The 26,666-nt window shown below is 47.9% G+C and overlaps 2 protein-coding genes across 9 annotated transcripts in view; one reads left to right on the top strand and one right to left on the bottom strand.

The window, feature by feature from the left end:
• Nucleotides 1-26,666, top strand: part of LOC112207942 (protein CASP-like) — a 69,419-nt gene continuing 42,753 nt past the window's right edge. For 3 of the 8 annotated variants that reach the window (XM_054655829.2, XM_063814545.1, XM_054655830.2), the window contains exon 1: nt 4,816-4,902. Coding sequence is in view for 4 of the 8 variants with exons in the window: in XM_054655825.2 (XP_054511800.1) it covers nt 4,808-4,902 (95 nt within the window). In the remaining 4 variants the exon portion in view is untranslated. Of the gene's footprint in view, nt 88-1,568; nt 1,753-2,944; nt 3,031-3,065; nt 4,903-26,666 lie in introns of those variants that run through there. The other 5 variants (XM_063814544.1, XM_054655827.2, XM_063814547.1 and 2 more) reach the window with 5 other exon arrangements.
• Nucleotides 8,933-19,166, bottom strand: LOC129135515 (speedy protein E18-like). Its single transcript, XM_054655835.2, has 7 exons — nt 18,438-19,166; nt 17,271-17,489; nt 15,720-15,947; nt 14,632-14,690; nt 13,323-13,408; nt 11,042-11,285; nt 8,933-10,919 (listed from the first exon to the last, which is right to left on the bottom strand). Exons 1-7 carry the CDS (start codon nt 18,595-18,597, stop codon nt 10,860-10,862), a joined length of 1,056 nt encoding a protein of 351 aa, XP_054511810.2. The 5' UTR covers nt 18,598-19,166; the 3' UTR covers nt 8,933-10,859.

Below are 26,666 nucleotides of genomic sequence, written 5' to 3'. Positions count from 1 at the left end.
ATCTAAAGCTTAAGGACTATGGAGTGGATCTCATTGAAGTTTCAGACAATGGATGTGGGGTAGAAGAAGAAAACTTTGAAGGCTTAAGTAAGTTGACTTTTTCTAATCCTATTATAAAATAATTGGGCCACATGTCTCAGAATTTTGAGTAACACTGTCTTGGGAAACGCAAAAACAGTTTTTTAAGCCAGTTACTAGATATCATGTATATCTGTTGTTTTAGCACTTGAGGTATCTTAGTCCTTACTTTACAGTCTCTTTCAGCTCTGAAACATCACACATGTAAGATTCAAGAGTTTGCCGACCTAACTGAGGTTGAAACTTTCGGCTTTCAGGGGGAAGCTCTGAGCTCACTGTGTGCACTGAGGTGATACAATGTTTTTATCCATTCACCTGACCCCTTAGAAAAACCTCTCAGAAAGTTAATTGGAATCGTTATTATTTACAATTTTCTATCTCGGTATCTCAGCTTCTAGCTTCTGAATTCTGTTTTGTCTCACTGTCAATCTAAGTCCTAGTACTTCTGAAATGTGGGAAATAAATGAATGAAATGAAGCAAATAGTATTGTTAAAAAAAAAGGTTACCCTTATTAGAACAGTAACTTCTCAATTTTAACATAACATATAGGTAATAAATGATAGTTATCACTGCTTTTCATCATCAAATTTTAGGGAAACATTTCACCAAAGCACTATTTAATTATAGCCCAGATACTAAATTTTTATAATTATATTTAAATATATATACACATATATATGTGTGTGTGTATATATATACACACATATATGTGTGTGTGTATATATGTGTGTGTGTGTGTGTATATATATATATATATATATATATTTTTTTTTTTTTTTTTTTTTTTTTTTTAGACAGAGTCTCACTCTGTCACCCAGGCTGGAGTGCAGTGGCACAGTCTCAGCTCACTGCAATCTCTGCTTCCCAGGTTCAAGTGATTCTCGTGCCTCAGCCTCCTGAAGAGCTGGGACTATAGCGTGCACCACCACTCCTGGCTAATTTTTGTATTTTTAGTAGAGATGGGGTTTTGCCATGTTGCCCAGGCTGGTCTGGAACTCCAGGCCTCAAGTGATCTGCGCTCCTCGGCCTCCCAAAGTGCTGGAATTACAGGCATGAGCCACCGCACCCTGCCCTACATATACATTTTAATTATAATATCTTTTGGATTCTTTAAAAATTTAAAAAATTTTTTTTAATTCTTTAAAAAATTCTTTAAAACAATTTTATTTGAAGAGTAATAACAAAACAAATCTCTATTTGTGAATAAATAAACCTTGAGATCATTTATGGTTTTGCAATTCAACCTGAAAAATGAAATCAAAGCTTTTATCAAAACAAAGCATGTTTAGTGCTCTCTGTCTCACTGTCTTTTAGATGCCAAACCTTAGATTTTATGATGACTCCTCAACCGTTTAGATCTTGGTTATCTCAGAGGGATCATCAGCTTTTTAAGAAAGTTTTGAGAGAAAAGCAAGTGAAGAAAAGCATAGTCAATGTTCAACATCACGGGTCTCTCACTGAACACACCACACCTGGTATTTTCTCACAGCGATGTCACCATTTCTACCTGCCACGCATCGGTGAAGGTTGGGACTCGACTGGTGTTTGATCACGATGGGAAAATCATCCAGAAAACCCCCTACCCCCACCCCAGAGGGACCACAGTCAGCGTGAAGCAGTTATTTTCTACACTACCTGTGCGCCATAAGGAATTTCAAAGGAATATTAAGAAGGTACAGTAAATTAATCCTGGTTTTCAAGAGTATTGGTTAATGCACATGAGCAAAAGATTTACTAAAGATGTTTATTCTTCAGTTGATTCTCTTGCCATAATCTATTGAGAAATGCTTTATTTGCATTTCTCGTTAAAGACTTAACATTAAAGACTTAACTTTAGGGTGATTTACTTTTTTCTTTTCATCACATAGTGTTTATTAGGACTGGGCAACATAGTGAGACTCTGTTTCCATGAAAAATTAAAAAAAAAATTGACTGGGCATGGTGGCATCCACCTGTAGTTCCAGCTACTTGGGAAGCTGAAGTGGGAGATTCACTTGAGCCCAGAAACTTGAGGCTGCAATGAGCTATGATTACATCACTGTATTTCAGACTGGGAGACAGAGTAAGACCCTGTCTGGAAAAATATATATACATATATATATATTATTTTTATTTTTAATTTTTATCTTTTTTTGAGATGGAGTCTCACTTTGGCGCCCTGGCTGGAGTGCAGTGGCACGATCTCGATTCACTGCAACCTCCACCTCCCGAGTTTAAGCGATTCACCTGCCTCAGCCTTCTGAATAGCTGGGATTACAGGCGCGCACCACCACACCTGGCTCATTTTTGTATTTTTAGCAGAGACGGGGTTTCACCATGTTGTCCAGGCTGGCCAGGCTGGTCTCGAATTCCTGACCTCAGGTGATCCGCCCACCTCGGCCTCTCAAAGTGCTGGGGTTATAAGCGTGAGCCACCATGCCTGCCTTATGTACTTATATTTTAATGAGACTATTTCTCTCGGTTTTCTGATAAATGAGTTACTGGAACCCTTATGAATCTGAATGCAAAAGAAACAGCTAAATGTTATGTAATTGTTGTGTTTAAAAACCAGATTATAAAACTATCTGTATTATATGATTACAGTTTTATAAAAAGAAAACAACGGCCTAAATGTGTATAGTATAAAGGCTGGAAGAGTCAGCACTTTCATGTTCTCAGCGGTTATCCTTGGATGTGAGATCTCATGCACTTTTTGCTCTCTTCTTTGTGCCTTTCCATTTTGTATGTGTATTTTTTACAATCTAAAAAGTTACTTAAACATATGCAGCTAAAAACTTTTTTTACTCGTAAAGCATTTGGTGCTAATTTTAACTGTTCTTTTTTTAGACAGAGTCTTCTCACTCTGTCGTCCAGGCTGGAGTGCAGTGGTGTGATCTTGGCTCACTGCAACCTCTACCTCCTGGGTTCAAGTGATTCTCCTGCCTCAGTCTCCCAAGTAGCTGGGATTATAGGTATGTGTCACCATGACCAGCTAATTTTTGTATTTTTAGTAGAGATAGGGTTTCACCATGCTGGCCAGGCTGGTCTTGCACCCCTGACCTCAAGTGATCTGCCTGCCTCAGCCTCCCAAAGTGCTGGGATTACAGGCATGAGCCACCACGCGTGGCCTTTTTTTTAAAGCTTTTTTGTAAGTCAGCTAGCAAGAACACAGGAAGAAATACTCAAATCTCCCTTACCCAGCTGGGGGCTATGTCAGGTTTTATAAGCATAGGGTAATGAGTTGTGATTTGATTGGATCTTGCAATAAAGTAATGCTGGGAGGTGTGATCTGACTGGATCCTGCCATGGGGTGACAGCAAAACTCAATCTGATTGGATCCTGGCTCCTGCCATGGAGTGTCCAGTTCTTAAATCAGTCTCAGCTCTTCAGGCCGAGCTTTTAGTTTCCACTCCGTGGTTGCATGCTTGGTTAACCTGGGCATGCACAGGGTACATGCCCTTCAACCTGTGGGTCCATGGCAATTGAAAAACAACTGACAACCTCATTACATAAAAGTTGAACTGAGCCAGGTGCAGTGACTCACGCCTGTAATCCCAGCACTTTGGGAGGCCAAGGCAGGTGGAGGTCAGGACTTCAAGACTAGCCTGGCAAAAATGGTAAAACCCCGTCTCTAATAAAAATATAAATATTAGCCAGGTGTGGTGGTGCACCCTTATAATCCCAGCTATCTGGAGGCTGAGGCAGCAGAATCACTTGAACCTAGGAGGTGGAGGTTGCAGTGAGCTGAGTTCATACCATTGCACTCCAGCCTGGGTGACAAGAGTGAAACTCCGTCAAAAAAAAAAAAAAAGTTGAACCAGATTTGGTCTGATGCAGTTACAGATCTACAAACCTCACCGTCACCCTCCTGCCAACACCTTCCACTCCTCATTGTTGAGGGATTAGGGATGGAGGTCACGCTTCTGCTTCGACTTCATGCTGAGCAGGGCACTGAGTCCCCTAAAGTGAAAGGAATGAAACTCTTGGGCTTCTGAGTTCAAATGAGTTCTGGGGTCACCCGGAGTAGCTTGAAAGGCTGGTATTGTTGTAATACAAGCTGAAGGTGGAAGTGTTGGAGCCTGGAGGACAAACAGCTCACCATCCATTTAAATAAATAGGACCAAAAAGTAACAGAACAGTGGCCACAAGGGGCCCCAACAGAGGAAGAAACCAGGTGAGGTGCGGTATAGTGGACTCGACTGCCTTCTAAATCTCAGTTGTTGGCCGGGTGCAGTGGCTCACGCCTGTAATTCCAGCAAAAGAAAAGCCGAGGCAGGGTGATCACGAGGTCAGGAGTTCAAGACCAGCCTGGCAAACATGGTGAAGCCCTGTCTCTACTAAAAATACAAAAATTAGCTAGGCATGGTGGCATGTGCTGTAGTCCCAGCTACTCGGGAGGCTGAGGCAGGAGAATCGCTTGAACCCGGGAGGCGGAGGTTGCAGTGAGCCGAGATTGTGCCACTGCACTCCAGCCTAGGTAACAGAGCAGGACTCCATCTCAGTCAATCAATCAGTCAGTCTCAGCGGTTGAACTACCCTTGACATGGTTCAGCTCTGTATCCACACCCAAATCTCATGTCAAATTGTAATTCCCAGTGTTGTGGGAGGGACCTGGTGGGAGGTGATTGGCTCATGGGGGCCGACTTCCCCCTTGCTGTTCTCGTGATATTGAGTGAGCGCTTGTGGGATCTGGTTGTTTAAAAGCGTGCAGCCCTCCCACTTCACTCTCTCTGTCTCTCCTGCTCCAACATGGCCAGACGTGCCTGCTTCCCCTTCGCCTTCTGCCGTGATTTTCAGTTTCCTGAGGCCTCTCCAGCCATGCTTCCTGTACAGCCTGCAGAACTGTGAGTCAATTAAACCTCTTTTCTTCATAAATTCCCCAGTTTCTCATAGTTCTTTATAGCAGTGTGAAAACAGACTAATGGCCCTTCTGGTTGAAGGAATGCAGCCATTCTGCTTGTTTGACTATGTCCTTTCTATTCATCTCTATTTCCTGGGAAGTGTTTATCCCAGTGCAATAGGAGGTATTGGTGACCGCACAGTCCCCTCAGTGTTCTGCTAGTAAATAGTTGAAGGTTGATCATTGATCTCCTGCATTTTCAGTCTGGCATGGAAAAGCCCCCGTGCAACTGGTAAAGATATCAATAAGCACCAGGAGGTATCTAAATCCACCAGGAGCCATAGGCGTCATGTTGACGTCCATTTACCAGTCTTCCCTGGCAAGATTCTTCTGAATTGTGCTGCCTTGACCAAAAGCGGTATGGGAGGGGCTGGGCGCAGTGGCTTGTGCCTGTAATCCCAACATTTTGGGAAACCAATTCAGGTGGATCATTAGAGGTCAGGGGTTCAAGACCATCCTGGCCAACATGGTGACATCCCATCTCTACTAAAAATACAATAAGTTAGCTGGGTTTGGTGTTGGGTGCCTGTAATCCCAGCTACTCGAGAGGCTGAGGCAGGATAATCGCATGAACCTGGGAGGAGGAGGTGGCAGTGAGCTGAGATCGTGCCATTGCACTCCAGCGTGGGCAACAAGAGTGAAACGTCGTCCCAAAAAATAAAACAAAAGTCCGGGCGTGATGGCTCCCACCTGTAATCTCAGCACTTTGGGAGGCCAAGACGGGTGGATCACGAGGTCAGGAGTTCAAGACAAGCCTGGCCTAGATGGTGAAACCCTGTCTCTACTAAAAATACAAATATTAGCTGGGCATGGTGGCATGCACCTGTAATCTCAGCTACTCAGAAGTCTGATGCAGGAGAATTGCTAAAACCCAGGAGGGAGAGGTTACATTGAGCCGAGATTGCACCACTGCACTCTAGCCTGGGCGACAGAGCAAGACTCCGTCTCGAAAGAAAGAAAGAGAAAGGAAATTCCCCAGGGAAGTACCTCGGCTTATTTCATAAACAGGTACTGAAGGAAGCAGAGGCATGTGGAGGACTTCCCAACCTCATGCAGCTATTTGGGCCGTGGCATCTGAAATTTATTATTTCAGAGTCACCCCTTTGATGACCTTGGCAGTGAACTGCAGTCATCTGTTTAGGCCTTTCCATGGCCCACGTCAATGCCGGTATTTCTGTCTGTTGCACATTTGATTTCCTTGTTGTTGGCATTTAGAAGGCCCCCCGTTTCCCAGATCACACCACGGGCATGGACCACAGAGATTGCATCTTGTGAGTCTGTAGAAATGGTCAAGGCCTTGTCCTGTCTTAGGTCCAGAGCTCAGGTTAATGCAGATTTTCCCGGCCATCTGTGCTGAAGTCCCTGTGGGGAGGCTGCTGGCTGGTTTCCTGTAGGTAGACAGCTACACATCCTGCCCTTCATTGGCTTCTTTTCATGAAGCTCCTGCCATCTACAAAACATGTCTCCCTTCTTGAATCACATCTCTGTTATTGAAACTCTAGAAGTCGACCGGGCATGGTGGCTATGCCTATAATCCCAGCATTTTGGGATGCCAAGGCGGGTGGATCACCTGAGGTCAGGAGTTCAAGACCAGCCTGGCCAACATGGTGAAACCCCGTCTCTAATACAAATACAAAAATTAGCCAAGCATGGTGGCCACTGTACTCCAGCCTGGGCAACAGAGCAAGACTCCGTCTCAAAAAAAAAAAAAAAGAGAAAGAAAGTGTCATGCTTTTCTGCATTCTGTGAATTGTTTTAGTGAGTTATCGAACTTGAGGGCATGGTGGGAACCTCCAAATTTGCAGCCAGTTGGTGACAAGTACATGTGGTCTGAGGACACCCAAGCCTGCAGGTGTGTCTAAAGCAAGGGCAGCCTGGTGGGGGCTGGTGGCCTTAACCTGTGGCATTTGAGGTAACATCAGGGAGTTGACATCAGAATTGCATCACATAGGCTGGGTGCGGTGGCTCACGCCTGTAATCCTAGCACTTTGGGAGGCCAAGGTGGGCAGATCACGAGGTAAGGAGATCGAGACCATCCTGGCTAACACAGTGAAACCCCGTCTCTACTAAAAATACAAAAAATTAGCCAGGCATGGTGGCGGGCGCCTGTAGTCCCAGCTACTCGGGAGGCTGAGGCAGGAGAATGGCGTGAACCCAGGAGGCGGCGCTTGCATTGAGCCAAGATCACGCCACCGCACTCCAGCCTGGGTGACAGAGCGAGACTCCATCCCCCCCCCCAAAAAAAGACAAAAAACAGAATTGTGTCACACAGGCCAGATGCAGTGGCTCATGCTTATAATCCCAGCAATTTGAAAGGCAAGGTAAGAGGATCGCTTGAGCTTGAGTCTGAGGCCGCAGTGAGCTATGACCACACCACTGCACCCCAGTCTGGGTGACAGCGCAAGACCCCAACTCCAAAAAGAAAAAAGAAAAATCACAAAGAATTGCATGGCAGAGTGCCTGTCTTTCACAGCTTTAATTGTTGAAGGAACTTTCTTTTTTTTTTTTTTTTTTGAGAGGGGGTGAGGAGACACAATCTCTGCTAGTGATTCTCTTGCCTCAGCCTCCCAAATAGCTGGGATTATAGGCGTGCACCACTACGCCTGCCTAATTTTTGTATTTTTAGTAGAGACAGGGTTTCACCATGTTGGCCAGGCTGGTCTCAAACTCCTGCTGGGATCATGGGCGTGAGCCACCACGCCCGGCCACCTTTAGAGTTTTCTTACCACCTGGTTTTCCTCTCTCAATATCTTTCTCTCATTTCCTGCCTTAAAACTCTAGCTTGGCATCTGGGCGCAGTAGCTCATGCCTGTAATCCCAGCACTTTGGGAGGCTGAGGTGGGTGGATCACTTGAAGTCAGGAGTTTGAGACCAGCCTGGCCAACATGGAGAAACCTTGTCTCTACTATTTTTAGAAAAGTTAGTCGGACGTACAGACGGGTGCTTGTAGTCCCAGCTGCTTGGGAGGCTGAGGCAGGAGAATTTGTTTGAACCCAGAGGTGAAAGTTGCAGGGAGCCGAAGTTGTGCCACTGCACTCCAGCCTGGGAGACAGAGCAAGACTCTGTCTCCAAAACAAACAAACAAACAAACAAAAAAACTCTGTAGCTTGAGCCTTCTATTGTTTTTCTTTAAAAAATAAAAATTAAAAATAGATGTAGATGCTATGTTGCTGAGGCTGGCCTCAAACTCCTGGCCTCAGGTGAACCTCCCGCCATGACCTGCAAAACTGCAGGGATTGTAGGTGTGAGCACTGCACCCAGCCTTATGTTTTTTTCTACATAAAAAACAGCACAGGATTATCTTCCAGAGCTAATAAATATGTTCAAATAACCACAACCCCATTAAGGAAAAATATCACTGGGCAGCAAATAATCAATCTAGACCAATATGATGACAATTGCTGTGAAGGTGAGAAAGTTCATTTTTATTATGTTTCCCCAAGAGACGCACTCTATTGTTCTCTTGGAAACACACAGCTTGTGTCCTCCTTTAGAACACACATCGTCTTTACAGTAACATACAAACATGCCAAAACAAGGTAAAAAATTACATCTGAATTCTCACATTTCAAACATATATGAAATATCAAATAAAAATTTATTTTTACAAGAATTTAGGGGAACTACTACATAGCTATAAATGTAATATATATGTTAACTAAGTATCATAGATAAAAACCATGCTCTCTTCAGCAGCACGTGTAATAATAGATACAAAGATTGAAAGGTAAAAGATTTAGGATGAAAAGAATCCTCTCTTAAAAAGGAAAACAAAATTATATGTATGTGTATATAACAGTTATAACACCCATCACACAGCTTTATAGAAACAGCATCTATTCAAAAATACCAGTATTTCCAAAATATTTAAAATAATATTTAAAGTAATAATAATATTTAAATAAATAAATATATTTAATAAATATTTCAATAAATAAAATAATATTTAAATAATTATATACCCATGTTTTTCAAAATAAACCAGTAAAATAGATAGTATATATTAGACGTGTTAGTATATATATCTGAGACACGTTAAAAATCACAACTGAATTCTCACAATTCAGTCACAAACCTAAACAGCAAATAAAAATTTCTATCACCGGAATTATGTTTTTTTCTGGTGGGGAACTACCAATAGCTATAAATAGAAGAGATTATTATGGAAGTATCATAGATAAAAAGAGTGCTCGCTTCAGGAGCACATATAATAATACAGAAAAAAATTTAAAGATAATAAAATATTTAGGATAAAAAGAATTGTCTCTTAAAAATGAAAAGAAAATTATCTTTATGTATATATAACAACTATAACTCTCATCAAAAAACTACAGGAACAGCATGTTTTCAAAAGTACAACAATTTCCAAACTATTTGAAATAAATCTATGAATAATTCAATGGCCAACATTTTCCAAACAAACCAATAAAATGCAGAGTGTGCATGAAGCTATCTGTTACAATCTGTGGCACTGATATTTCACAAAAGAATTCTGTGCCAATCTGAGCCCCTGCACTGTGCCTTCAAATGCTCCTGGACCGTGGCAACCAAGTCCGTAAGAAGCAGGACCTCCAGGTTCCGCCCCAGGGAGGTTGGAATTCAGCAATATAAAAAGGGTGGTGGTGCCGCAGGAAAGGGTGGAACTGGAAACACTCCTGGTTTCTTAGTTTTCTCCAAGGACTCCTAGAAGTACCCCCACCCCCCTCCCCCCACCCCTGCTCCTAGGAGGACAACGTGATCACTGTATTCAGCTCCATCAAGAATGGTCCAGGTTCTTCTAGATGATGTGCACAAATGGTTCCTCTCCTCCTTCCTGGTGTCTGCCATTAGCATTGGAATAAAGTTCCTGCTGAAAATCCACATCTCCCCTGGGTCCGGTGTTCTGGAAGTGAGAGAGACAATGTCACACTTCAAGGAGGCAGCTCTCTAGACAGGAAGGTTATTCACATCCCATGTCAAGTCTAGAGTTCAGAGCAATTGAGAAATGCAATTTTATCTGCTGCCTTTCATTCTATACCCTGCTTCTGAACCATCGTGTTCAACTGTGAAACTCACACTTTGGTGACCACGACTCCAAAACTCACTTAATACACCCAAGGTCAGCCCCAGTGATCTGCTTCATAGCAAGGACTTTGGTTGGGTCTTCCCAAGGAGTAGGGCACCCTCAGAGAATGTGGCTTTGGACTTCATCACAGCTGGGGCCTTTTGTGTCACTTAAGATCTAAACTTGTAACCATGCTAGATGTGTTTCTTTTTTTTTTCTTTTTTGATGATTTTTTTTTTTTTTTTATTATACTTTAAGTTTTAGGGTACATGTGCACATTGTGCAGGTTAGTTACATATGTATACATGTGCCATGCTGGATGTGTTTCTAATGTGACAACATCACGAACCACGAGTCCAGAAGCCTAATCCTTAATCCTACCTCCTCATGATGAAGTCTCATGCTCTGTGCTCACCGTGGTTAGCTGCACAAGATGTAAACCAAAGCTTCACTGAACCCTCGACCCAAATCGGTAACTCAAGTGCGTCAATCATAATGAACCTCCCCAAACTCAGTATTTATGATTATTTTTGAGGCAGGGTCTCACTCTGTCGCCCAGACTGGAGTGCAGTGGCAGGATCAGGGCTCCGTGCGGCCCCGACCTTCCAGGCTCCAGCGATCCTCCCGCCTCAGCCTCCTGAGTAGTTGGGAGTAGAGATGCGTCCCACATCGCCTGGCTAATTTTTGTATTTTTGTGCAGAGGGGATCTCGCCACGTTGCCCAGGCTTGAAGCGGGATCAAGCAATTGGGTTCCTCGGATTTCCAAAATAGACCCCAATATTCTGCCTTTACCCCGGAGGATGCAGATGTACCTTCTCTCAGGCCGATGACCTCAGGCCTCCACGGTCCCTGGAGCTCTAGGAAAGGTGAGCGCGATCTCGCGCCCACACCCAGTGCTCTGGGTCATAAGCCTGGATCTGGAAAAACAAATGCCCTTTGAGAAGACGGGGACTCGCCAGGATACCCCTCTCTCCCCTCATCCAGCCTCCAGCCCACCCGATTCCTCCCCAGCTCCTCCACCTCCCCAGGCCCCACTCACCTCCTCCAACTCCTCCGGGGAAACCCAAGCCCTGCCGCTCATGGAACAGAAGAACTGGAACCGAAGTTTCTGGAACAGGGCTATCTGAGAGCGGTTCTTCCTGGCCCTCGGGTTCATGTAACGGCATAACTGGAACCGACGCTTACGGACCAAGGGTATGCGAGAGCGGGTCTTCCCATACAGGAAGTAGAAGATGTTTTGTTTGGAGTCCTCGTCATCCTCCTCCATGTCATTGGCCAGGTAGCTGAGGACAGAAATCAGGTTGCTGCTCAGGGGCACCACCAGGAGAGACCTCTGGCTGAGGTCAGCTTCCCAGAGAGGAAGGTAAGGGACCGTCCCTAGCTCAGGGCTGGCACCCACCCTGCAGAGAGCCACGCCTTCCTCAGGAAGGCTCTGCTGGAGAGAGACCTGATCAAGGGCGTCTCCCACTCCTTCAGGATGGAGACAAAAACCCAACTGGTGGCCGAGAGTGGTGGCTTACGCCTGGAATCCCAGCACATTGGGAGGCCAAAGCAGGAGGATCACTTGAGGCCAGGAGTTTGAGACGGGCCTGGGCAACATAGCAAGACCCTCGTCTCTATTAAAAATAGAAGAAATATGCCAGACGCGGTGGCTCATGCCTGTAATCCCAGCACTTTAGAAGGCTGAAGCAGGTGGATCGCTTGAGACAAGGAGTTGGAGACCAGCCTGGTCAACACGGAGAAACCCCATCTCTACTAAAAATACAAAAATCAGCCTGGTGCAGTGGCACACCCGTTAGGCCTAGCTACTCAGGAGGCTGAAGCATAAGAATTGTGTCAACCCAGGAGGCGGAGGTTGCAGTGAGTCAAGATTGGGCCACTCCATTCCAGCCTGAGAGGCAGAGCAAGACTCTGTCTCAATAAACAGACAAACAAACAAATTGTCCAGGTGTGGTGGCACAGCCCTGTAGTCGGAGCTAATAAAGAAGCTGAGGTGGGAGGATCGCTTGAGCCCAGGATATGGAGGCTGCGGTGAGCTATGATCTCACCACTGCACTCCAGCTTGGGGGACAGGGCAAGTCTGTCTCAAAAAAATAAAAGAAATTGAATACATTGATATTTTGCCAGGACCCTGCCTTCTACAGGCATCTAGTCTAATGGGACTGGGAGTAATCAAGGCAGATGACCTAATCCCAGTGTCCAGGATGTAACTAGAGAGCTACGGGCATGCAGAAGTTGGAAGATGAGGGAAGGCATCACAGAGGCTGTAGGGTGAACTGACTTCAAGGAATGGGTCCTTCCCTTCAGAGCCACATGTGTGCGGGACACCCAGACAGAAAACACAAACACAAAGTCGAGTGGAGGGCATTTGGAAGGAGCAGTGAAGCCGAGCCAGGAAATACCAAGATGGCGAGCCAGTGTGCTTGTAGAGATTGTAGAGAGGGTAGAATTGACACTGTGGACCCTGGCCTCGATAGAGAAAGGCATCAGCTAAGGAAGTTGTTCAGGTGGGCAGTGAGGTTGTCGTGCTTTGGAAAGATGTTCAGGCTGCACTAGGAAGCCCCCTGGCTTGGGGAGAGACTCCAGGAGACCCCAGCGGGGAGCATTTGACAGTGGATTCGAGTGATGCGAGGGGGACCTGAACTGTGGCCTCTGTCATGGGAACCCAGAGGAGGTCGATGGCGTTTGTGGTTGATGTGGGAAGGAGAGAGAGAGAAGAACCAGAAACGTCTGCTTGCTGGAGGAAGCGGCATGTCCGCTCCTCCACTCCTTTTCTTTTCCCCTTATGAGCGGTTTATGGTTCCTTTTGTTTTATTCTTTTATTTGTACACTGGCATTGGAGTTTGTTTTTTTGGCTTTTTTTTTTTTTTGAGAAAAAGTCTCACTCTGTCACCCAGGCTGGAGTGCAGTGGCTCGACCTTAGCTTACTGCAACCTCCACCTCCTGGGTTCAAAGGGTTCTCTTGCCTCAGCCTCCCAAGTAGCTGGGATTACAGATGCACACCACCACGCCCAGCTAATTTTTCTATTTTTAGTAGAGACGGGGTTTGGCCATGTTGGCCAGGCTGGTCTCGAACTGCTGACCTCAGGTGATCCGCCTGCCTCGGCCTCCCAAAGTGCTGGGATTACAGGCGTATGCCACTGTGCCCAGCCTGAGTTTCTGTTTAGAAACAACAGTCTATGATAGTATAATCCTCTCTTTTTTGTACACAGAGTAAAGAGGACAAATAGGTGAAAGAATAAATGAAAGGCTGGAATCCCACTTCCCCCGCTGTCCCAGGGCATTGGATATTGATGGATAGGAGGCAGCAAACCACTCACAGAGCCAGGAAGAAATGAATGCGTTGGTATTGCCAGGAGGGGAGGCCGGCCCGGCTGAAATACGCTATGACCATAGCCAGGAGATACTGATGGAGAGAAAGGAACACAGGGAGAGGTCACATCTTGGAAGAGGAAGATTGTGGAGAGGGGGAATGAGGGTCTGGGGAGGGGCTGCCCATCAGAGAAGGGACCTCAGTGTTGGGGTGACTGTACTCATTTGGAAATTGCGGGATGGAGGGGTATTCGAAGGTCGGATGCAAATCCGAGAAGCCAGAGGAAGGGTTTTGGGTGATGCTCCCAGGATGGTGGGCTCCATTGGGATCTTTGGAGGGGGTGTGTCTAGGTTGGCTGGTGTCAGGAGGGTCTTTTGTGTGCCAGGCAGAGAACTGTCCCGAAGAGCTGAAAGTAGAGGGGCCAGGAGCTTCAGGGCTGCGGCCAGACTGTGGCCCAGAGCTCAGATCCCAAAGGACCCATAGGAGAGGCAGGGGCCACTCATTCACTCTGCAAGAGACCAGCAGAATCCTGAGGGAGATGCTGACAAATCATAAAAAGACCAAGAATAGCTCGGAGTGGCGGCTCAAGCCTGTGATCCCAGTACTTTTTGAGAGGTGGAGACAGGAGGATCATGTGAGCCCAACAGTTGGAGAACAACCTGGGCAACATAGTGAGACCCTGTTTCTACAAACATTTCAAAAATTAGTTGAGCATGGTGGCATGTGCCTAGTCCCAGCTCCTCAGGAGGCTGAGGAAAGAAGATTGCTTGAGCCCAGGAATTAGAGGCTGCAATGAGCTATGATCATGCCACTGCACTCCATCCTGGGGAGCAGAGCTAGACTCTGTCTCACAAAAAAAAAATTTGTGGGTGCCAAGACTCAAGACCGTGGGAGCTGGTCGGGCACAGTGGCTGACGTCTATAATCTCAGCACTTTGGGAGGCCAAGGCGGGTGGATCGCCTGAGGTCAGGTGTTCAGGACCAACCTGGCCAACATGGCAAAACCCCGTTTCTACTAAAAACACAAAAATTAGCCAGGCGTGGTGGTTCATGTCTGTAATCCCAGCTGCTTGGAGGCTGAGGCAGGAGAATCGCTTGAACCCGGGAGGCATCGGCTGCAGTGAGTCAAGATCGAGACACTGCCCTCCAGCCTGGGCAACAGAGCAAGACTCTGTCTCACAAAAAAAAAAAAAAAAAAAAAAAGACTGTAGGAGCATCTGGTGGGAGGTGGTGGAGGGAGAACTGTGGGTTTGGAAGCTGCGCCCTCCGCCCAGCCATGCATTGGAACAGGAACAGTTACATGGAGAACAACCTTACCTTGTCCGACACCCTCAGATCTTTGTCCCAGGCCAGGAATCTTTTAATGACAGGATCCTCTGTGATTAGAGAGCAGATGTCAGTGTGAGAAGCAGGACAGGGTTTCCGTGGGAGCAGCAGGGCAGCGAGGAGAAGTGTGCCTCCCGGGGGGAGGTCTCAGGATTGTGGCCGCGGGTGAGGTGGATGGGAGAGGGGAGAATGACTTTCACTGGGCAAGGGAGAGAGGCTCCTGCTCTGAGACTCCCCTGAGAAGAGGCCGAAGGAGGCCCTGGGTGTGAGAATCTACAGGATGTAGAGCTGGGAATCAGCCAGGACCCCCTCCAGCAGACACGGAGGGACCACTGCAGAGTCATAAAGGAATTCCCATCATTTCCTCATGAGACAGTCACATCAGGGTGTGACCATGGCCTTGGTATCCCCCACTATGGATGGAGACACTTAGGTTTAGAAAAGTCAGTAAGAGACATTAAGTTTCAGAGGGCACAGCTGAAACCACTTTGTTTATTGATTTTGTTTTTCTTTATTTGATTTTTATTTTTATTTATTTATTAATTTATTTTGAGACAGAGTCTTGCTCTGTGGGCCAGGCTGGAATGCAGTGGCCTGATCTTGGCTCACTGCAACCTCTGCCTCCCGGGTTTAAGCGATTCTCCTGTCTCAGCCTCCCGAGTAGCTGCGATTACATGCATGAGCTACTGTGCCCAGCCTTGGTTTTTCTTTTGAGACAGGGTTTTGCTCTGTCACCCAGGCTGGAGTGCAGTGGTGTAGTCATAGCTCACTGCAGCCTCAAAGTCCTGAGTTCAAGCAATCGTCTTGCCTCAGCCTCCCAATGTGCTGGGATCTCAGGCGGGAGCCACTGCGCCTGGCCCGAAACCAAGCTTTCTTATCCCAAGCGCTGACCTTTATCAAGTTGACCTAATCCTTTATCATCTCCTAAGTGTCCCTCATGAGTGATCACTTCACATTCCTCCCACATGGAGAGCTCACCCACTGGGGCATATTTTTCCCATTGGAAAAGTGTGGTTATTGGAAGTTTCCTGTTTTTGGAAAGAACAGGATTGGAGGTGCTCTCTGGGGTGTCTTCCTACCAAGCAGCCTGTTGAAGGCCTCATGGTGCTCAGGGAGCACGAGCGACACTCGCCGTCGCTTCAGCTTCATCTTGAGGCCACACAGCATCTCCGCCACCCAGATCTCCTCAGGCTCAGGGGCGAGCACCTTCCGTAGCTCCTCCTCCGACTCCTCAGATTTGTCCCACCACTCCATCTTCCTTTTCCAGCAAAAGGACCTATGCGGGGGGCTGGGATCTACCCCAGGGGCTGAGTAAAGAAACCAGGCCACGGTGTAATGCTTCTGCAGTTGATCACACTAGAGCCCGACCCAAAACCCCAAACCATTCTCCATCCTCCCCAGCCTCGCAGACTGCTGGCTTCTCCAAGCCATCTTTCCTTCTGTCTGTCTCCTCTGCTGAGCTCCATGTGCCGCTCCTTCTCCTCCCCATTCTCCCGTTTCTCTGTCCTCAGAACACTTCCTCATATCCTTCCCTGGTCCCTGGCTGAGTCCCTTTGTTGTTGTTGTTGTTGTTGTTGTTGTTGTTGTTGTTGTTGTTGTTGTTAAGAAACAGTCTTGCTTTGTGGCCTAGGCTGGAGTGTAGTGGTGCGATCTTGGCTCACTGCAACCTCCGCCTCCTGGGTTCCAGTGATTCTCCTGCCTAAGCCTCCCAAGTAGCTGGGATTACAGGTGCCCACCAGAACGCCCAGCTCATTTTTGTGCTTCTAGAAGAGACAGGGTTTCACCATGTTGGCCAGGCTGGTCTCCAACTCCTGGCCTCAAGTGATCTGCCTGCCTGGCCTCCCAAAGTGCTGGGATTACAGGTGTGAGCCACTGCACCCTGCCTCAGTACCTCCATTCTTCCCACACACCCTCCTCATGTGCTCCTTCCTGACTTCTGGGCCCTTCCTTCCTTCTTTTTTTTTTTTTTTTGAGACAGCGTCTCACTCTCTCACCCAGAATGGAATGCAGTGGCGCTATCTTGGCTCAAAGCGACTTCTTCCACCTGGGTTCAAGCGATTATCCTGTCTCAGCCTCCCGAGTAGCTGGGATAACAGGCATGCCTGGCTAATTTTTGTATTGTTAGTATAAATGAGGTTTCGCTATATTGGTCTGGTTGGTCTCGAACAACTGACCTCAAGTGATCCACCCATCTCAGCCTCCCAAAGTAATGGGATTACAGGCATGAGCTACCACACCCGGCCTTCGTTTTTCTTTTGACACAGGGTTTTGCTATGTCACCCAGGCTGGAGTGCAGTGGTGCAGTCATACATAGCTCACTGCAGCCTCAAAGTCCTGAGTTCAAGCAATCCTCTTGCCTCAGCCTCCCAACGTGCTAGGATCTCAGGCGTGAGCCACTGCACCTGGCCCGAAACCAAGCTTTCTCATGCCAAGCGCCAACCTTTATCAAGTCTAGCCTAGTCCTCTATCGTCTCCTAAGTGTCCCTCATGAGTGATCACTTCTGAGTCCTCCTGCGTGGAGAGGTCACCCACTGGGAGCGTATCTTTCCCATTGGAAAAGTGTGGTTATTGGAAGTTTCCTCTTTTTAGAAAGAACAGGATTGGAGGTGCTCTCTGGGGTGTCCTCCTACCAAGCTGACTGTTGAAGTCCTTGTGGTGCTCAGGGAGGATGGGTGACACTCGCTGTTGCTTCAGCTTCATCGTGAGCCCACGCGGCATCTCCACTACCCAGGTCTCCTCAGGCTCAGGGGCGAGCTCCTTCTCCGGCTCCCCCGCAGATTCATCTGACCACTCCCTCTTCCTTTTCCAGCCAAGGGACCTACATGGGGGGCTGGGATCTACCCCAGGGGCTGAGTAAAGAAACCAGGCCACCGTGTAATGCTTCTGCATCTGATCACCTTAGACCCCGACCCCAAACCCCAAACCACTCTCCATCCTCCCCAGACTCGCAGACTGCTGGCTTCTCTAAGCCATCTTTCTGATTTTGTCCTCTGCTCAACCCCATGTGCCGCTCCTTCCCCTCCCCATTCTTCTCTCTCTCTGTCCTCCGAACACTGCTTCATGTCCTTCCCTGGTCCCTGGCTCTCTGAGTCCCTCCTTTTTTGTTTTGTTTTGTTTTGACACAGAATCTTGCTTTGTCACCCAGGCTGGAGTGTAGTGGTGCAATCTCAGCTCACTGCAACATCCATCTCCTGGATTCCATTTATTCTTCTGCCTCAGCCTCTCAGGTAGCTGGGATTACAGGTGCCTGCCATAATGCCCAGCTCAATTTTGTACTTTTAGTAGAGACAGGGTTTCACCATGTTGGCCAAGCTGGTCTCAAACTCCTGGCCTCAAGTGATCCGCCTGCCTTGGCCTCCCAAAGTTCTGGGATTACAGGTGTGAGCCACCGCACCCAGCCTGAATTTCTCCATTCTTCCCACACACCCTCCTCAGGTTCTCCTTCCTGACCGCTGACCCTTCTTTTCTTTTCTTTTCTTTTTTTTTTTGGAGTGCAGTAGCATGATCTCAGCTCACTGCAACCTCTTCCTCCCAGTCTCAAGTGATTCTCCTGTCTCAGCCTCCTGAGTAGCTGGGATTACAGGTGTGCACCACTACCACTTGGCTAATTTTTATACTTTTAGTAGAGATGGGGTTTCACCATATTGGCCAGGCTGGCCTTCAACTCCTGACCTCAGGTGATCCACCCCCCTCGGCCTCCCAAAGTGCTGGGGTTACAGGCGTGAGCCACCGCACCCGGCCCCCTTCCTTCGTCTTAGTCAATCCTATCCCACCTCTTCTTCCACCAGTCCCCTCACCTGATGGTCCCAACGCTTCATCATCCACCACCTCCTGGAGGGGGTACCCCGAGGTGCTCCGCTGGGGACTCTGCTCATTCTGGGGGTGTGGTTGATGGCTGGTCGTGATCTTTCCTGTAATCTGTCCCCTCTTACGGAACCTAGTCTCCGTTCTGTCCATGGCCTTCTTCTGGACACTGCTCGGATTCAGAAGAGTATGTTATCAATTCTCAAGCCTAGGAGAAGTCAGGAGTGGAGAACAGCTCTGAGAAGATACTGTTGTCCAACTGATCTCCAGGCACCACGGAGTCCGGTCCCTCCAATCAGGAAGGTCGGAATCTCTGATGTCATGGCTCATGCCAACCTGGCAACCAGTTTGAAAAAAAACACTTGTAACTGCCATTCTGATCTCTTGTCCTGGAGATCCTGGGTGAATGGTATCTCCTGCCACTGTCCCAACCTCAGACCATTGTCCAAAAGCATCTTCAGGGACTCCACATCCCTCTGTTCCCTGTCCCAGCAGAGGCTGTGTCCTCTCCACTCAAAGCCTGAAGCATGTTGGGGTCTCTTCGTCTCTGTACATGCCCATTTCAGAGTCCAGTCTGGTGGGAGAGGGAACAGAGTGGGAAAGAAAACTAGGGTAAGCAGAAACGATGAAACCTTATAAGAGTGAGATTATCATGTACAAGAGTGAGATTATCATGTACAAGAGTGAGATTATCATGTACAAGAGACATTTTGAGGCCTAAAAGTCACAGGAAACTGCCCCTTAGCTCACACATATTTCCAATGGTGTCCCCAATTTCAGGGAATCCATGGATTACCTAAGCCAGCCCCTCCAGTTAGGCTAAGAAATTCTAGTCTATATATCAAGTTTTGTATCATATGTATTGCTCTGAACTCAGAAATTTCCCTTCCATTTATGGAGTCTATGAATAAAATATCACATGTACAAAAAGACTAAGTCGAAAATTTCAGCTGTGCACAGTGGCTCATGCTTGTAATCCCAGCACTTTGGGTGGCCAAGGGAGGAAGATTGCCTGAGGCCAGCAGTTCAAGACCAGTATAGGCAACATAGCAAGAGCCCATCTCTAAAAAAACAAAACCAAACCAAATTAGCCAGGTGTGGTGGCTGGCACCTGTGTTCCAACTACTTGGGAGACTCATGTGACAGGAAGATCACTTGAGCCCAGGAGTTAGAAGCTGCAGTGAGCCATGATCTTGCCCCTGCACTCCAGTCTGGGCAACACAGCAAGATATTGTGTCAAAAAAATTTTTTTTGATAAAAAATAAAAGAGTTACATGACATTCAGAGACCATCCAAAAAACCTGTGGGTTCCCGGCTGGGCTCAGTGGCTCATGCCTGTAATCCCAGCACTTTGGGAGGCCAAAGTGGGTGGATCACTTGAGGTCAGGAGTTTGAGACCAGCCTGGACAACATGGTGAAACCCCATCTCTACTAAAAATACAAAAAATTAGCCAGGCATGGTGGTGGATGCCTGTAATCGCAGCTACTCAGGAGAGGGCGCTGGAGAATCACTTGAACTCATGGTGCGCAGGTTGCAGGGAGCCAAGATCGCACCATTGTGCTCCAGCCTGGGCAACAAGAGCAAAACTCCATCTCAAAAAAAATAAAGAACCTGCGAGTGAGTTCCCACACGTTTTCCTAATGGGCTGCTGCTTTCCTAGGAGTCTCTCGCTCATAGAAAAGGCACACACTGAAAGAGGAAGCAGATCCCATTGCTGTGGAAGTCCCATTGTTAGGAAGCTCTGCTTTTCTGGAGTTCAAATTCGCATTCATGACGCTTTAAACCGTCAGAGCTGGGTGGGTCCTCCTACAACAAAATAGTTTGCTGTCTCTCTCCTAGTTAACAGGCTTTCAAATATTAGAAGATCGATGTTCTGACCCCATTAAAATTTCTCTTTTGTGGAATGAAAAGCTCTGACTTAACCCATCTTCAAGCCTGGTTTGATGGAGGAATAGGGGCTGAGTCACCTGCATTTCCCCTCCCTGCACAAAGTCCTAGGCCCAGATCTGGGGTCTGTCTCTGCTGAGGGTGGGGTGAACCAGGAAGCACCTCCCTCTACATCTCCTTGATGAATGGGTATAATGGTTGCCATGGAACTGGGGCTTGTTTGATGACCTGGGGCTGGGTGGGCCTCTGAGAGCCTTTATAGCTGATTGCCTTTTGGGAGAAGGCAGGTGGGAGCCCTACCCTGTCTCATGAGTCACCCCAAAGGTGCATGGGCAGGCAGGTGCTGGGGAATCGGCTACTCCCCAGAGCTTGGCGTGGCCATCCCTGTGGCCCCTCTGGGAGTCTGGAGCCCATTCCCTCACACTGGTACTCACTGCAGCTGGGGACATCTGCACTAGGAAGACAGGACACAGCATGGAAGCTGGTCTCTGCCCAGAAGCCATGACATTCTGGTCACCAGCCTGATGCTATAAAACGAGTGTCACGGCCGAGCATGGTGGCTCACACCTGTAATCCCAGCACTTTAGGAGGCCAAGGCGGGTGGATCATGAGGTCTGGAGTTCGAGACCAGCCTGGCCAACATGGTGAAATCCCGTCTCTACTAAAAATAAGAACATTAGCCAGGTGTGGTGGCACATACCTGTAGTCCCAGCTCCTCTGGAGGCTAAGGCAGGAGAATCACTTAAATCCAGGAGGCGGAAATTGCAGTGAGCCGAGACGACGGCATTGGACTCCAGGCTGGGCAACAGAGCACGACTCCGTCTCAAAAACAAACACAAAAAAACGAGTGTCACCTGGGGCTACTTGGCCAGACACAGAGAGCAAGGAGACATCCCTATTATCTGTCAAAAATAATTGTTGGGGCTGAGCACAGTGGCTCATGCCTGTAATCTCAGCACTTTGGGAGGTCGGGGCAGGAGGACTTGAGGCCTAGAGTTTGAGACCAGCCTGGGCAACATAGCGAGCACCTCATCTCCAGAAAAAATTTAAAAATTGGCTGGGCGCAGTGGCTCATGCCTGTAATCCCAGCACTTTGGGAGGCCGAGGGGGATGGATCATTTGAGGTCAGGAGTTTGAGACCAGCCTGGCCAACATGGTGAAACCCCATCTCTACTAAAAATACAAAAATTAGCTGGGCATGGTGGTGGGCACCTGTAATCCTAGCTACTTGGGAGGCTGAGGCAGGAGAATCGCTTGAACCCAGGAGGCAGAGGTTGTAGTGAGCTAGGATCATGCCATTGTACTCCAGCCTGGACAGCAAAGCTAGACTCCATCTCAAAAAAAAAAAAGAAAAAGTAAAAAATTTAAAAATTAGATGGGCATGGTTACATGTGCCTGTAATCCCAGGTACTAAGGAAGCTGAGGTAGGAGGATGACTTGAGCCTAGGAGTTCGAGGCTGCAGTGAGCTCTGATCGCACCACTGCACTCCAGCCTGAGTGACACAGCAGGACCCTGCTTCGAAAAAAAAAAAAATTACTGGACACAATTATTGTGCCAGACCCCTAGGTTAACAGTGAGGATTCAGTGGGAGAACTAAACAGATAAACAGATCCAGTCCCCGCCCTCAGAGAGTTACAGTTTAATGGGAAAAAGAGACATTCACCAAAGAAGGACACAGCCCACTAGTGAGTTACACTCGAGAGGGATCATTTACAGAACAAAGCAGACTATAAAAATACAGCGATTGGCTGGGCGCAGTGGCTCACGCCTGTAATCCCAGCACTTTGGGAGGCAGAGGTGGGCCAATGACTTGAGGTCAGGAGTTCTCAACCAGCCTGGCCAAAATGGTGAAACCCCATCTCTACTAAAAACACAAAAATTAGCCAGGCGTGGTGGTGGGCACCTGTAATCCTAGCTAGTTGGGAGGCTGAGGCAGGAGAATGAATCACTTGAACCCAGGAGGTGGAGGTTGCAGTGAGCTGAGACCGCACCATTGCACTCTAGCCTGGGCAACAAGAGCAAAACTCCGTCTCAAAATAAATACATACATACATACATGCATACATACATACAGGGATTAAAATAGTCTAGTACTGACACCTGAACAGATAGATTGATCCAAGAAATGAAACAGAAATTCCAGAAGTTGACCTGAATACACACACACACACACACACACACACACACACACACACACACAGGAAGGCATGAAAGACTCCATGACCCTCAAGGTATAAGATGCATTATTTTTTTTTTTGAGACAGGGTCTCACTCTGTCACCCAGACTGGATGCAGTGGTGCACTATCCCAGCTCAGCTCTACCCTCCATCCCCCCAACCTCCCCCAACCACCCTGAGCTCAAGCAATTCTCATGCCTCAACCCTCAGCCTCATGAGTAACTGGGACGACAGGCGTGCACCACCATGCCCAGCTAATTTTTGTATTTTTAGTAGAGATTGTGCGGGGTGGGGGGTGGGGTGCGGGTTTCACTGTGTGGCCCAAGCTGGTCTCAAACTCCCGACCTCAAGTGATCCTCCCGCTTCAGCCTCCCCAGGTGCTGGGATTACAGGCATGAGCCACCGCACCCAACGGGGACAGGACAATTTTGCCAGCTGGAGAAGGGGTGGCCCCCAAATGTCCCCTTCACCACCCTCCTGCCTCTTCCTTCAGAACACTTTTTCCCTGAAGCCCTCCTGGGTAGCCCCCTACCCACACACCTCAGCATTGGGAGGTGGGGAGTGTGGGGGTCCCCCTTGCTCCTCAGCCCCATTTGGAGTAATGTCCTGTGCAGCTGAGCTCACAACTCCTCTTCCACCTGTCCCTCCACCCGGTGTCATTGGCAATTGCTCACTTCCTGGGCCTGCACCCACTCGGCTCCCCTATCCCTGGGCACCAGCCTCAGCTAGCTCCCATGTGGACTAATGACCCTTGTCCCTCCCCTCAGCTTCCTCTCTTTTTTCTTTTTTTTTTGTTTTTGAGACAGAGTCTGGCTCTGTCACCCAGGCTGGAGTGCAGTGGCGCGATCTTGACTCATTGCAACCTCCACCTGCTGGGTTCAAGTGATTCTCGTGCCTCACCCTCCTGAATAGCTGGGATTACAGGCACCCGCCACCATGCCCGGCTGATTTTTGTATTTTGGTAGAGACGGGGTTTCACCATGTTGGCCAGGCTGGTCTCGAACTCCCGACCTCAGGTGATCCGCCCGCCTCAGCCTCCCAAAGTGCTGGGATTACAGGCATGAGTCACCGCACCCAGCCCATCTTAAGCCTTTTTTTTTTTTTGACGAGGTCTCTCTCTGTCGCTCAGGCTGGAGTACAGTGGTGCCATCTCAGCTCACCGCAACCTCCACCTCCCAGGTTCAAGCGATTCTCCCCGCCTCAGCCTCCTGAATAGCTAGGACTACAGGCGTGCACCACCACACCCAGCTAATTTTTATATTTTTAGTAGAGACAGAGTTTCACCATGTTGGCCAGGCTGGTCTCAAACTCCTGACCTCAGGCGATCCACGCACCTTGGCCTCCCAAAGTGCTGGGATTCCAGGCGTGAGCCACCGCCCCTGGCCCATCTTCACTATTTTTAAGTGGACAGCACGGTAGTATTAACTATATGCACATCGTTGTGCAATAGATCTCTGGAACTTTTTCACCTTGCAATACTGAAACCCTACACTCAACAAACAACTCGCTTTCCCTGCCCCGCTCCAGCCCCTTAAAACTTCTACTCTCCTTTCTGCTTCTGTGAATTGTACTATTCCAGATACCTCCCATAGATGGAAGCAACCACTATTTGTCTTTCTTTGTAACTGGCTTATTTCACTTAGCATTATGTCTTCAAGTTTCATCCATGTTTTAGCATGTGTAAGAATTTCCTTCCTTGCTTTTTTTGTTTGTTTGTTTGTTTGTTGAGACTGAGTTTCACTCTTGTCACCCAGGCTAGAGTGCAATGGTGCGAACTTAGCTCACTGCAACCTCTGCCTCCCGGGTTCTCTTGCCTCCCGGGTTCTCAAGCAATTCTCTTGCCTCAGCCTCCAGAGTAGCTGGGATTACAGGCACCTGCCACCACGCCCGGCTAATTTTTGTATTTTTAGTAGATATGGGGTTTCGCCATGTTGGCCAGGCTGGTCTCGAACTCCTGACCACAGGTGATCCACCCACCTCGGCCTCCCAAAGTGCTGGGATTACAGGTCTGAGCCACCACGCCTGGCCTTGTTTTTGTTTTTGTTTTGGAGACAGAGTTTGGCTCTGTCGCCCACGCTGGAGTGCAGTGGTGCGATCATACCTCACTGCAGCCTCCCCTCCTAGGCTCAAGCAATCTTCCTGCCTCGGCTTTCTGAGTAGCTCGAACTACTGACACACACTACCATGCCTGGCTAATATTTTTATTTTTTGTAGCAAAGGGGGGGTCTCATTATGTTGCCCTGGCTGGGCTTGAACTCCTGGCCTCAAGTGATCCTCCCATCTCAAGCCTCCCAAAGTGCTGGGATTATAGGCATGAGCCACTGTGCCCAGCCTCAAACACTTTTTCCTTCAACGACATTGACCTATAGTGAATATCAAAAGCATGCACTGAAACTCAGGAGCTGCCTCTTCTCCTGTGCCAGGATGCACTGTAACTTTTGTGAGCCCTAGGCATGTTTGACTTATATGGGTTAAGATATTCAAATACGGCTAGGCACGGTGGCTTACACCCGTAATCCTAACACTCTGGGAGACTGAAGTGGGCAGCTCACCTGAGGTCAGGAGTTTGAGGCCAGCCTGGCCAACCTGGTGAAACTCCATCTCTACTAAAAATATAGAAATTACCCAGGCGTGGTGGCAGGTCCCTGAAGCTCTGGCTACTTAGGAGGCTGAGGCAGGAGAATGCCTTGAGTCAGGGAGGCAGAGGTTGCAGTGAGCTGAGATTGCGCTACTGCACTCCAGCGTGGGTGATAGAGCGAGACTCCACCTCAAAAAAAAAAAAAAAAAGAGATATTCAAATGTGTATTTTACAACTGCTTTGGCATAAAGACTGACTGATACCAGTCAGGCCAGATTCATTATTACATATTCATTACTATTATACTCCTGTTTGACTAGGCATGGTGGCTCACATCTGTGGTCCCAGCCCTTTGGGAGGCCAAGGCAGGACTTGAGGCCAGGAGTTCTAGACCAGCCTGGGCAACATAATGAGACCCCCCCCCATTTCTACTAAAAATAAAAAAAATTAGCCAGTCATGGTGGTATGCATCTGTAGTCCCAGCTACATGGGAGGCTGAGGTGGTAGGATTGCTTGAACCCAGGAGATTGAGGCTGCAGTGAGCTATGATTGCACCACCACACTTCAGCCAACAGAGCAAGACCCTGTTTCAAATGCATACATACATACATACATACATACACACACACACACACACACAAACTAACCAATCAACCCCACTTGGGGTGCACAGTCATGAATTTGAAATTAGACTGGCCTGGGCAACAGAGTAAGACCCTGTTTCGAAAAAATATATATATATATGTATTTTTTTTTCTTCTGATTCTAAAAAACATAAAAACACCCAGGCACGATGGCTCATGCCTGTATTCCCAGCACTTTGGGAGGCCGAGGTGGGCAGATTACCTGAGGTCAGGAGTTCAAGACCAGCCTGGCCAACATGGTGAAACGCTATATCTACCGAAAATACAAAAATTAGCTGGGCGTGGTGGCGCGTGTCTGCAATCCCAGCTACTTGGGAGGCTGAGACAGAATAATTGCTTGAAACCGGGAGGTGGAGGTTGCAGTGAGCCGAGATCGGGCCACCGCACTCCAGCCTGGCAACAGAGCGAGACTCCATCTCAAAAAAATAAATAAACAAAATAAAATAAATAAAAACATTTTTGTGGGTCTCTAAAAATACATAGCCAGAGGCTAGGGTATGGTGACTGTAATCCCAGTGCTTTGGGAGGCTGAGGCAGGAGGATTGCTTGATCCCATGAGTTCGAGACCATCCTAGGCAACATGGCAAGAACCCAGCTCTACTTAAAAAAAAATTAATTTTTTTTTTTTTTTTTTTGGACATTGCCCAGGCTGGAGTGCAGTGGCACAATCTTGGCTCACCACTACCTTCGCCTCCCAGGTTCAAGCAATTCTCCTGCCTCAGCCTCCCAAGTAGCTGGGACTACAGGCATGCGCCACCACACCTGGGTAATTTCTGTATTTTAGTAGAGACAGGGTTTCACCATGTTGTCCAGGCTGGTCTTGAATTCCTGACCTCAGGTGATCTGCCCGCCTTGGCCTCCCAAAGTGCTGGGAATACAGGTGTGAGCCACCGTGCCTGGCTGTTTTTATGCCCGCCAGAGATTGGTGTGTCTG

Source organism: Pan troglodytes, chromosome 6 (assembly GCF_028858775.2).
Source record: "Pan troglodytes isolate AG18354 chromosome 6, NHGRI_mPanTro3-v2.0_pri, whole genome shotgun sequence".
In the NCBI taxonomy this organism is placed as follows: domain Eukaryota; kingdom Metazoa; phylum Chordata; class Mammalia; order Primates; family Hominidae; genus Pan; species Pan troglodytes.
Note: the sequence above shows the minus strand (reverse complement) of the source record. Positions and strands in the feature narration are given on the sequence as shown.

Coding starts and splice junctions, on each gene's coding strand:
- LOC129135515 (XM_054655835.2), bottom strand. CDS start 18,597: ATGGACAGAACGGAGACTAGGTTCCGTAAGAGGGGACAGATTACAGGA. Junction 17,490..18,437: donor TGAAGCGTTGGGACCATCAG/GTGAGGGGACTG, acceptor TTCTTTACTCAG/CCCCTGGGGTAGATCCCAGC. Junction 11,286..13,322: donor ATTCATTTCTTCCTGGCTCT/GTGAGTGGTTTG, acceptor TTCTGTCCTCAG/CTACCTGGCCAATGACATGG.